Source organism: Muntiacus reevesi, chromosome 4 (genome assembly GCF_963930625.1).
Source record: "Muntiacus reevesi chromosome 4, mMunRee1.1, whole genome shotgun sequence".
NCBI lineage: Eukaryota > Metazoa > Chordata > Mammalia > Artiodactyla > Cervidae > Muntiacus > Muntiacus reevesi.
Window position 1 is genome coordinate 31,675,112 of NC_089252.1, and position 12,738 is coordinate 31,687,849.

The 12,738-nt window shown below is 45.8% G+C and overlaps 1 protein-coding gene across 4 annotated transcripts in view; it reads left to right on the top strand.

Annotated features, from left to right (window-relative positions):
- TMEM241 (transmembrane protein 241) overlaps window positions 1-12,738 on the top strand; it is a 120,367-nt gene that overhangs the window by 66,644 nt on the left and 40,985 nt on the right. For 3 of the 4 annotated variants that reach the window (XM_065932462.1, XM_065932461.1, XM_065932463.1), the window contains exons 12-13: window positions 5,307-5,376; window positions 10,473-10,566. In XM_065932462.1, coding sequence (XP_065788534.1) covers window positions 5,307-5,376; window positions 10,473-10,566 — 164 coding nt within the window. Of the gene's footprint in view, window positions 1-5,306; window positions 5,377-10,472; window positions 10,567-11,881; window positions 11,986-12,738 lie in introns of those variants that run through there. The other variant, XM_065932464.1, reaches the window with a different exon arrangement.

Genomic DNA, 12,738 nt, shown 5'->3' on the forward strand with positions numbered 1-12,738 from the left:
TATATCTGCACCAGTTAAGACACAGTAAGAGTCAGGACCCATGGGTACAGTCTTTTTCTTTGTTTTTTTTTTTTAAGGCTCTGTTAATTTCCTTCTTTTTTTCTTTTGGCCATTTTGTACCACTTGTGGAATCTTAGTTCCCTAACCAGGAATTGAACCTGGGAAGTTCAGAGTCCTAACCACTGGACTGCCAGGGTATACCTTCTGTTAATTTCTGACATTTTAAAACAAGGCTTTATCCTTTTTGGTTTTGTCTTACCTCTTCTTTTTTTTTTTTTTTTTTTACTTGTGTCTTCATTAAATTTAGTAGTACTTTGAAAATATTTTAAAATTGAAATATGATTTACACAAAGGAAATGCATATTCTTAAACGTACAGTTTGATCAATTTTGACAAAGGTACACACCCATGTAACTCACACCTCTATCAAGATATAGAAAACTTCTGTCACTCCAGAAAGTCTCCTTGTGTCCCTTCATAGTCATTCCCTCCTTACCAACCACCAGAAGCCCCTATTGATCTGATTTCTGTAACCATACAAAAGTTCTGTCTATTCTAGAGTCTCATACAAATGGAAACACTTAGGAAGTATTCTTCTGTGTCAGGCTCTTGCATTCAGCGGAGTGTTGAGGTTCATCCAGGTTGTCGTGTGTCTCTCTAGTCTGTTCCCTTTATTGCTGACGAGTGTGCCAGTGTATGAACCTTTTGTTTACCATTCACCTTATGATGGCACATGAATTGTTCCAGATTAGGGCTGGTTTGAATAAAGTTGCCATCAACATTCTCATAAAAGACTTTTTGTAGACTTACGTTTTCAGCCCTCTTGGATAAATACCTAGGAGTAGAATTTCTGGGTCTTAGAGTAGGCATATGTTTACCCTTGAAATAAAGTGCCAGTTTTCTAAAGCATTTGTATTGTTTTACTTCCCACCCAACTGTTAGTGGTAAAGAACCCACCTGCCAATGCAGGAGACAGATGCAGGTTCAATCTCTGGGGTGGGAAGATCCCCTGGAAGAGGGGCATGGAAACCCTCTCCAGTATTCTTGCTTGGAGAATTGCTAGGGCAGAGGAGCCTAGTGGGCTACAGTCCATAGGGTTCCAAAGAGTCAGACATGACTGAAGTGTCTTAGCATGGAAGCACGCACAGTAATGCATGAGGCTTCCGGTTACTCCATGTCTTCACCAGCCTTTGGTATTGTCTGTCTTATGTTAGCTGCTCTCCTAGGTGGGTGATGATCTCTCAGTAGTGCTTTTGACTGAGCTGCGTTTCTCACTCATTCCTGAGTAGCTAGAAAGATAAGCTTTCCTGTGATGCAGATGGTGTGGCTTTGACACCCACCTTTGGGATGCACTGGGACGTGGTGGTAGGTAGGGACCAGGTAGGCAGTTCGCTGTGTCCTGGGTGCAGACCCTGGTACTTCTCCCCTTTTAGGCATTTGGTTTCCTTCTTGGTGAGTGGGGTCTATGTCTCCATCTAATCTTGCAAAGCCACAGTTCATGCAGAAGCTCCAAGAATCTTGGAACCTTGCTTTCCCTGGGACTATTTTAGGTAAGAGTAGGGAAAAGAAATTCTTCCTTTGTTTGAAAAGTTGCATTTCCTCTTTGTGTGAGGTCCCTCTGCGGTGGCATTTTCAAGAGAGAACATTTCATAGAACCAGAAGGGCAGGAGGACTTGCAGGAATCTGACCAGAAATGACCTTGTCACCTGGTGTCTATTGCTAGTACTGAGATAAAGCCAACAGTACTCACTACATCTTGGAAATGACCTTCTGCTTTCCCACTGATTCTGAGGACTAAAGTGTGGCGAGAGGAAATTTTCCTGCTGTTCAAATATCAATTGTTCTTGGATGTAATAAGATCATTGCCATACTTTTCACTGTGGCAATTTCATGCTCCATTATCTTCAGAGAGGTGGGATTCACTCCCTCAGAGAGTCAGCAGAATTTTAACCGTGGAGTATGAGAATGAAGGCTTAACTCAGACCTCGGTGTATAAGCTACGTGTTGATACCACCAGACATGTTTACAACGCTTGGACCACTTACTTGTGCTTAAAGTGGGCATTCTGCTCTAGTGGTGCAGGAGTGTTGTCTTTTGATCATCTTTGCACCATTTTTAGGCTCCTGGGTTTAGTTCTTACATGGTTGGGTCCAGTCAGCCACATACTGCAAGATCTTCAGGGCTAATTTTGTAGCACAGTTGAGAAGCTGGTGTGTACCCTCTCTGTTAAAGTAAAAAAAGAGGCCATCTAAAGTCATCAGACGGGAAGCATTGGGGATCGATTTGAGATTGATTGGGCTTCCCTGGTGGCTCAGACCATAAAGAATCTGCCTGCAATGCAGGATGCCCAGATTTCATCCCTGGAAGATCCCCTGGAGAAGAAAATGGCAACCCACTCCAGTATTCTTTCCTGAAGACTCCCATGGATAGAGGAGCCTGGTGGGCTACAGTCCATGGGATCACAAAGAGTTGGACATAACTGAGCGACTAACATAAAACTTGAGATTGAAGACCAGCAGAGCCAAGTGAAAAGTATTTGGAACATTCTCTGTAGGGAAAGCAGGAGGTGTTGAAGTCTCCTGGATACCCTTGGTTCACTAGCACTTGTTATTTGTCAGAGATGGCCCTAACACAGTGGATACAAGTGATGAATAATCATAGAATCGTTGCAGTCAAGAATGGGATGGTTCTAGAAGAGACCGTCATGGGCTCAACTCCATGACAAATGTGTGGAGGTTTTAGAAATGGCTCAAAGAGAAGAGCCAGCTGTGCTGTCTCTTGCTCTCAATAATTTGTGCAATCAATTTTTCAGATTTGGGTGAGGATTATCATGTAACTGGTCAATCCCTTAGGATGGTGATTTTTTTTACTTTATCTTTCTCCCTCCCTATCTACTCAGGACCCCTCTACTGCCCTTCAGATCCCTCCACAGCTTGGGCTGGGCCGTCAAGACCGCCCCTTGCCCCCACCTCCCTGTTCCGGGCACCAGGAAGGAGCCCAGTTCACCTCCCTTGAGTGAGGGGGTAGCACCCAAGGAAACATGAGGTTGTGCATTTAATGTATGCCTCTCTGCCTAGTCCTCCTGATCACACTGACTGCACTGCAGTCTCCCTTACTCTGAAAGGGAGGTTGGGAAAAAGCCAAGAACCAACAGCCGCTGAAGACACAGAACAAAGCCTCGGAGAACAGCCTTCCACCCTCCCAGCAGGGGGTTGGGGCTGCCCGCTAGGATCCAGGTGCTCAAGGTTACCCTGGCTCTCGCTTCTGGAAAGAAAGGGACTTCAGAAGCAGTGGAGCTCTTCATGCACTTTACACGTCTGGGCCTGATGTTGGTTACAAAGTCCCTCACTCAAATAAGTCTCGAGTAGACAACAGAGGTGTTCAGTGGGGCCGAATATAAAGAGAACCAAAACTCTTAACCTTTTGCTGGGCTGTGAGAAAACCAGATCCTTGAAGACCCTCTCACTTTAAACACAGGTACATAATGCACCAACCAAACCAAACAAAGTCACAATAGTTTTGGTAGAAAAAAAGCTACCCTCCAGAGAAATGGAATTCACACCTTTCTTTCCCAGTTGATGGTGGAATCATTTGAGATCATTTTTTAAAAATTTAATTTTTTTAACACCAAAATCATTTTGTATTGGGGGTAGCCAATTAACAATGTTGTGATAGTTTCAAATGAATAGTGAAGGAATCATTTGAGATCATTTAAGGCTGAGGAAGTATAGCATGCCCTGTGTCTTTAGTTCTGAAACTCTTGATTAATAAGCTCAGTAATCTAATTTTACATATGGTAATATATATGACTACTCAATGCTACTCTCTCAATTCATCCCACCCTCTCCTTCACCCCCCCCCCCGCCCTGTCCACAAGTCTGTTCTCTATGTCTGCCTCTCCATTGCTGTCTTGCAAATAGGTTCATTAGTACCAACCAGTGGAAATTCACTGGGAACTCAAATCTGGTACTCTTCTCCCAACCTAGAGAGGTGGGTGGGGTGGGAGGTAGGAGGAGGTTCAGGAGGGAGGGCTGTATACCTATGGCTGATTCATGTTGGTGTATGGCAGAAACCAATACAGCAATTGTAAAGCAATTATCCTCTAACTAAAAAATTAAAAAAAGAAAAAGTGATGAAGAACGTTCCACTGCCCCTACCGTGCTGTGAATACTCAAAAAAATCAGCCTTTCTGGCTCCAGACCATCCAGAACTGAGAGACAGACCCAGGCCTGGGGGTCTTGAAGGCCTGGCGCCTCCAGAATCTCAGAAATCCGAGATTTGGAAGGATTAGGCTCTCTGCCGTGGAAATGCTTAATTCCTTTTCTCTGGACATTTTTGGAAGGCTTTCTGCTTTTTTAATCTCCTGACTTCTTGTTTGTGATCAAGTTCAAATTCCAGAGAGGGAAGCAGCCAATATGTGTGATTTTCCTCTTACACCAAGTGGAACTAAAAGAATGAACTTACTTCACTAGAAATAAATGTACCCTTTGGACCTTAAACTAAAATGAGTATGCATGGCCGTTGGCCCCTGCTCTCTTTGTGTGGTAATTAAAACACAAAAATGAGAAAAGATGTCTGAGGCATGCACTCATGATCCTTTTTTAGATATAAGAAAAAAAATAATAGAAAAATCTTTAAAAAAAAAAAAAAGAAAAAAAGATTCTTTTTGTCCTGTCCTCTGGCTGAGGCAGAGGTGGCTGCCTGGTGAAGAGCAAAAATCTTAGGGTTTGGAGTGACCAGGGCCCGTGTTCTGGCTCCAGAGTTCAAGAGTTGTGCAATCTGAGACACTTCACTTCTCTGAGCTCTGGTTGAAATGGGGATAAGAAAGCCTCACAGATTGTTACAAGGATTGGAAAAAAAATGATGTACGGAACGCTTCTAGCCCAGGGTCCTGCTCAGGGCAGACTCTCACTAAATGGGTGATAACTGTCGTCATGCTTGGGCTTCCCAGGTGGTTCTAGTGGTAAAGAACCTGCCTGCCAGCGCAGGAGACACAAGAGACGCAGGTTCGATGTCTGGGTTGGGAAGATCCCCTGGGGGAGGGCATGGCAACCCACTCCAGTATTCTGGCCTGAATCCCATGGACAGAGGAGCCTGGTGGGCTACAGTCCAAGGGGTCGCAAAGAGTCAGACACGACCAAAGCGACTTAGCACAGCACATCATACTACTTTTAATTTATTAAGACAGCGCTAATGACGAGGAGACCCTCGAATGCTGGAGTGAATTCGCTGATACAGTGTGTTTCTGGGCAGCAGTGGGCAGGGGGCTCTCGGGCATGGCGTCTCACTCTTGCTGTTCCCACCAGGTGATCTCCTCAGCGTCCTGGACTTTCCATTCCTGTATTTCTACGGATTCCACGGCAGCTGTTGTGCCAGGTAATCCCGGCTCGTAAAGCCCCTCACACGGTGGATCCGTATGTTTCTGTCCTACCACCTGTGTCTTTGTGAAGCCCAGGCTCACTGCCCGTTGTCTGAATGTGCCACAGAAGAAAATGGTGCCCAGTGCCAATGAGGAAGGGCTCCCCCTCAGCCATCAGGGGGTTGTTAAAGGACATTCTTGGATGCTCAGAGCTGGCCTGGGACCTGCGAGGTCCCTGTCCTGAATAATTTTCTTGGCCAGAGCAGTGGTGTTCAGAATTTCAGGAGAGAGAGAATTCTCCCACTTTTTTTCTCCCCGGCAAGCAGTTCTTAAACAGAACTTCAGTGTGTAAAAATGATGAAACTGATTCAGTTCAAGGTAAGATTCGGGTGCAGATTCACACCCTGTCAGCTTCTGCCTTGACTTCTCCCTTGTTTCTAAGGGGTGACCTCCAAAAAACCTTGACTGAACCCTAAGACTCTTAGATTTTGAAACCAACAGCTAGGAGCTATCTAGACCACTAGGTGATCCCTAATATTTGGCTTTGGGAAGTATCAGAGATGTGGACCAACTAGATGGATACATTTATGGTGCTACTGATAAAGAATTCGCCTGCCAATGCAGGAAATGCAGGAGACATGGGTTCAATCCTTGGATCAAGAAGATACCCTGGAGGAGGGCATGGCAACTCACTCCAATATTCTGGCCTAGAGAATCCCATGGACCAAAGAACTGGGTTGGCTGCAGTCCATGGGGTTGCAAAGAGTTGGACACAATTGAATGTCTGAGCATCACAGATAACCAGAAGTTCATCCTATCCTATCCACCCTCTTTCCTGCATGACCCCCACTTCACCTGACTTTCTTGTGCTGAGAAATGGAAAGGCTTCTGTGGATAATCTCAAAGGATGGATTCTTTATTTTTTTTTATCATTATTTTTTAAAACATTTTTATGTATTTATTTGGCAGCACTGTGTCTTAGTTGCAGCATGTGGAATCTAGTTCCCTGACCAGGGAGCAAAGCCAGGCTGCCTGCATTGGGAGTGCAGAGTCTTAGCCTCTGGACCACCAAGGAAGTCTCAAAAACATGGATTCTGATATATTTGAAAGATTACACTTGGGTTGAATTCCAACCTTGCTGTTTGCTCCTTTGTGTCTTTTGGCAAGTTATCCTAGTTCTCTCAAACTTTAGTTTAGTTTTCTCATCTGTAAAATGGAAAGAGCATACCAATACAGGGTGACCATGTGTATTAAATAAGGTACATAAAGTTCTAAGCATCTTGCCCAGCCCAGAAATGGTGAGCATTATTATTATCTGTAAATAGAATGTCAACAGACCAGGAGCAATTGCTGCATGAAAGCCAGATCACTTGTTCCCACACAAAAGAGATTGTGCTTGTGAATCACTGATTCTTCACAGAGTCAAAAAACTGATATGCAGGCTAGGTGCTGTTTCTGATGGGGGTGTGTTAGCACACACACACACACTCAATATTATAGAGTATGCTTCTGTATTTGGGGCTTCCCTGGTGGCTCAGATGGTAAAGAATCTGCCTGCAATGCAGGAGTTTCAGGAGACCAAGTTTCAATCCCTGGGTGGGGAAGATCCCCTGGAAAAGGGAATGGCTCCCCACTCCAGTATTCTTGCCTGGAGAATCCCATGGACAGAGGTGCCTGGTGGGCTACAGTCCATGGGGTTGTGAAAGAATTGGACATGAGTGAGTGCTAACACTTTTCTGCATTTGAGCCTCAGAATGATTAAAAAAAAAAATCATCCTCAGAGAAGTTTCAGGAAAGCACTGACAGAATTCATCTTCTCTGTTCCTGTCTCTTTGGTCAGGCCTTGTCACTTGCCTGTTAGCTAGGATTTGTGGTGTGTGTCCATGGGCTTGCTTCCCTTTGAGCCTGGTTATTTGACTGCATTGGGTGACCTGGGTGCGGAGAGAGGGCACCAGGCTTGGTTAATTTGATCAGAGCAACAGAGTTCACGGCCCATGGGTGATGGCTTTGTGGGGTGATCTTCTGCCTCCATTTGTGTCCCTTTTAATCTGTCTCATAACCCAACATGAAAAATCAGGTTTTTTCATTTAAAAGATTTGGAAATCTTTACTTGAGTTAGTTTAACTCTCCATTACATTCTACCTCTCGCTTCAGCACACAGAGCTTACCCTCTTCTAAGAATGTGTCAGGACCTCCCTGGTGGTCCAGTGGTTGAGAATCCACCTGCCAAGGCAGGGCACATGGGTTCAATCCCTGGTCCGGGAAGATTCCACATGCCACAGAGCAACTAAGCCTGTATGCCCTGTAGCCCATGCTCTGCAAATAGAGTAGCCTCCCTACCCCCTGCCACTTACTGCAACTAGAGAAAGCCTGTGTGCAACAACAAAGACCCAGCACAGCCAAAAATTTTTTAAAATTGTAAAATTTTAAAAAAGGGATGTCTCAGTTTTCCCCACATCCTCTCATGGCTCCCCCATAACTGTATCTCACACTACAAGTTGTCAGCTTCAGAGGTACTGAATGGCTTCCCTTGTGGCTCAGATGGTAAAGCATCTGCCTACAATGCGGGAGACCCGGGTTCGAAGCCTGGGTTGGGAAGATCCCCTGGAGAAGGAAATGGCAACCCACTCCAGTACTCTTGCCTGGAAAATCCCATGGACGGAGGAGCCCAGTAGGCTACAGTCCATGGGGTCGCAAAGAGTCAGACACGACTGAGCAACTTCACTTCACTTCAGAGGTACTGGGGGAGCTCAGGAGGGGTCATGGAGGCCTGAGGGATCAGAGGCCCCATTAACAGGGAGCCCCAGGCTCCCTCACTCCTGGGGTCCACCCAGTGCTTTTCAAGACCTGCCTCCACATTGAGAGGTAGGCGAGCTGGAAGTGGAAGAGCTGGATGAGGGCAGGACCCATGAATCATTTAGAAACGATTAACTACATGGAAGTCAGGTGATGGGAAGGACTCATGGATGCTTTCAGGAGTTTGTTAGTCACAGACCAGGGGTAGCTCAGTCCTCGTAGAGTCTGTGCTGAGGGGAAGGGTCGACATGGAACCGTGCCCTCAGGAGAGGACAGGAGGAACCCCGAGTGGACCGAGGTATGGCGGGTGAGAGCCAGGCGCCTGTGATGTTGGGGCTGTGGGGTATGGATGCCACCAAGGGGAACCCTGGAGGGCCGGCCACCTCACTGACCCCTGCCAGCCTCACAGTCACAGGCACCCAGAGCATCTCTCCGTCTCTCCGGTGGAGAGCACATTTCCACAGCAAGTTCTGAAGGGCTGTGGAGAGCTCTGGAAGAGCCAGGAAACCTGGACCCTAATTGGATCTCTGTCTTAGTTTGCTTGTTAATAAAACGAGACTTGGGACTGGGGAGCCTTTCTCTTTTGAAGATCTGATTCCCTTCAGGTGGGATGAAATGACTATCCTTATTCCTACTTTGAGAACACAGAACTGAACCTGGGGCAAGAAAAAAAAAGGGAAAAAAAAATGGGGATTTGGTCAAGGTTACACGGGTCGTTGAGCACAGCCAGGAACAGAATCGCAGGTCACTGGATTCCCAGTCTCCTGCTTCCCCACAGGGACTCCTGTGGGGGTGACTCGACACCTTAATCCAGAGCGGGCCGGGCTCCCATGCCTGCAGAGGCAGACCTGTGCAAACTTTGCAGGTTGTTAGGCCAAATGGGCTGGATTGCATACAGAGGAAACCTAATCCCCGTCTCTGGTTCTGCCCCAAGAATGTGAGCTCATCGAATCTAATGAAGTGAAGGCGCGCATTTCTGTGAAATCTGCCTTAGCTGTGTTTAATCAGTTCAACCCGCTTCTAAGTACACCTGTCAAGACACTTACGTAATGCCTGCTGAGACCAAGGCACCTTGTTTGAGTCTGTTGGGGAAGTACAGAGACGCCCGACATGGGACCCCTCCCTCTCAGGGCTCATGAGCTGGGTGGGAGCCACACCCCAGCACCCATAATAGAGGTCAGATGGCAGAATGGCACCCGACACCCCTGAAAGTACAAAGGAGGAGGTACATAGAGGCCAAACCCCCGGGAGGCCAGCTTCAGGTCCCCTTGGGAAGCGAGGGCTCTTTCAGACACTATTCCCAATGCATCTCTCCTGTGTAGATCCCCTTGTTTTGGGGAACTTCTATTATGCAGCCTTCCACTTGGACAGCAAGGAGATCAAACCAGTTGATCCTAAAGGAAATCAACCCTGAATATTCATTGGAAGGACTGATGCTGAAGCTGAAGCTGTAATACTTTGGCTACCTGATGTGAAGAGCTGACTCATTGGAAAAGACCCTGATGCTGGAAAAGATTGAAGGCGGGACGAGAAGGGGATGACAGAGGATGAGATGGTTGGATTGGGATCATCAACTCAATGGACATGAGTGTGAGCAAACTCCAAGAGAGAGTGAAGGACAGGGAGGCCTGGGGTGCTGCAGTCCGACTTAGCAACTGAACAACAACAACCCCTTTAGATTCTTTTTTGTTTAAACTTCTTGTTTTACACTGAAGTATAGCTTACTAACAATATTGTAATTGTTTCAGGTGGACAGCAAAGGGACTCAGCCATGCATTTATCCATTCTCCCCCAAATATCTCTCCTATCTAGGCTGCCAGTTAACATTGAGCAGAGTTCCCTTGGTTCTTACCTTGAACGTAGGGGCCAGTCCACACCCTCTGACTTCATATGATGAGTGTTTTCTTGGAAGTCTTTTCCTAACAGTTTGTTCTGCTTGAAAAAGAAAAAAGTTGAAGCACTGCCTTGGCAAACACCAAGCTCCAGAAGTATTATAGGAGGGAGCAGGAGATACTGTCCTCCAGATTTTTTTTTCTTTCATGATTTACCCAGAGATCTTCCAGATTTCTATACCCACTCCCCACCTCCAGGGAAATGATCTCATCATAGCTCCTTGGCATAGTAGAGCTTAATGGTTTTTTTTTTAAACTTTTGATGTTTTTATCCAGAGATCACTAGAAAACAGAGGTGAGATAGAGGTGCTGTAATAACTAAAAGTTGACTAATGTTTGTACAGGTAACTAAAAAATGTCACAGAAAATAGCTACTGGCTACAGGAAGATAAGTCTCACTTAAAAAATCTATTTTCTCCTTGCAGCGGATTTTTAGGATTCTTTCTCATGTTCAGCACCATGAAGCTAAAAAGCCTTATGGCCCCGGGGCAGTGCGCAGCCTGGATTTTCTTTGCTAAGGTAAGAGGGAGGGGGAGGGTGGGGAACCCATCTCAGGAGCTCCCGTGTCCAGTCTTCTCAGAGCCCGTGTGCTTCAGCTTGGTCTTCAGAGACTCATCTCTAGTTACTGACCCTGAATCTCATCCGTCACTTGTTTGGGTAACAATTTCCAAGGGCTTCTGCCTAATTTTAGGCTTCCCCTGTGGCTCAGACGGTAAAGAATCCTGCCAGTAGACACAAGTTTGGTCCCTGGGTTAGGAAGATCCCCCGGAGGAGGACATGGCAGCTCACTCCAGTATTCTTGCCTGGAGAATCCCATGGACAGAGGAGCCTGGCGGTCTACAGTCCATGGGGTTGCAAAGAGTCAGACAAGGCTCACGCAACTTAGTAGGCATGCACGCATGGTTGATTTACAACTTGTGTTAGTTTTTGGTGTACAGCAAAGTGAGTTAGTTATACATATATCCACCCATTGTTAGATTATTTTCCCATATAGGTCATTACAGAGTATTGAGTAGAGTTCTCAATGCATGCTATGTAGTAGGTTCTCACTAGTTATCTATTTTGTATATAGTAATGTGTATGTGTCAATTCCAATCTTCCAGTTTATCCTTCCCTCCCCTTTCCCCCCTCAGTAATCATAATGTTTTCTATGCCTGTGAGTCTGTTTTGTATATAGATTCAGTTCAGTTCAGTTCAGCCGCTCAGTCGTGTCCGACTCTCTGTGACCCCATGAACCACAGCATGCCAGGCCTGCCTGTCCATCACCAACTCCCAGAGTCCACCCAAACCCATGTCCATCGAGTCAGCGATGCCATCCAACCATCTCATCCTCTGTCATCCCCTTCTCCTCCTGCCCTTGATCTTTCCAAGCATCAGGGTCTTTTCCAATGAGTCAACTCTTCACATCAGTGGCCAAAGTACTGGAGTTTCAGCTTCAACTTCAGTCCTTCCAATGAACACCCAGGACTGATCTCCTTTAGGATGGACTGGTTGGATCTCCGTACAGTCCAAGGGACTCTCAAGAGTCTTCTCCAACACTGCAGTTCAAAAGCATCAATTCTTTGGTGCTCAGCTTTCTTTAGAGTCTAACTCTCACATCCATACATGACCACTGGGAAATATAGATTCATCTGTATTATTTTTTAGATTACACATACAGGTGATATCATATGATATTTGTCTTTCTCCATCTGACTTATATCACTTAGTATGACAGTGTCTAGGTCTGTCCATGTTGCTGCAAATGGCATTATTTCCCTTTTTTATGGCTGTGTACTATTCTGTTGTTTATATGTATCTCATCTTTATCCATCCTCTGTCTATGGACATTTAGGTTGCTTCCATGTCTTGGTTATTGTAAATAGTGCTGCAGTGACTCATTTGAGAAGACCCTGATGCTGGAAAAGATTGAGGGCAGGAGGAGAAGGGGACGACAGAGGATGAGATGGTTGGATGGCATCACCGACTCAATGGACATGGGTTTGGGTAGGCTCTGGCAGTTGGTGATGGACAGGGAAGCCTGGCATGCTGTGGTTCATGGGGTTGCAAAGAGTTGGATACGACTGAACACTGAACTGAACTGTACATTGGTGTGCATGTATGGGAAGAAATACATTTAACTAGATTGGGAGGAACTTTGGGGGAGTAGGAGAAAATTGGGCACAGAAGAGTCAGATTATAGGAGTCCCTAAAAGCCAAGCCATAGAGAGCATTGTGAACTTTTGAATGAGACTGACCATGGGTAATTTTTTTCTTTTTTCCTGTATCTTATGGCTTGTGGGATCTCAGTTTCCTGACCAGGGATTGAGCCTGAGTCCTGGCAGTGAAACCCTGGAATCCTAACCACTAGGCCACCAGGGAGGTCCCCTGAGGGTAAAGTTTTAAGCAGATTAATAAGGTGACAGTGCTTAAGACAGATTGGAAATGACTTCCAAGCATTTAGAAGAGAGGTGAATCAAGGTAGAGATGGCAGGAAGAAAGGTGAAAGGTCAAACTTGACTTACAATTTGATCCTGATCCAGGGATGGAACCTGAGGGTCCTGCATCTCCTGCATTGTCAGGCGAATTCTTTACCACTCAGCCACCTGGGAAGCCTGACTTATAATTAGAAGGAAAATAAATTTTAATTATACAATTTGTCCTATAGTTGCTACGTGATGTGATAAAATTAGCTAACAAAGACTCAGATCA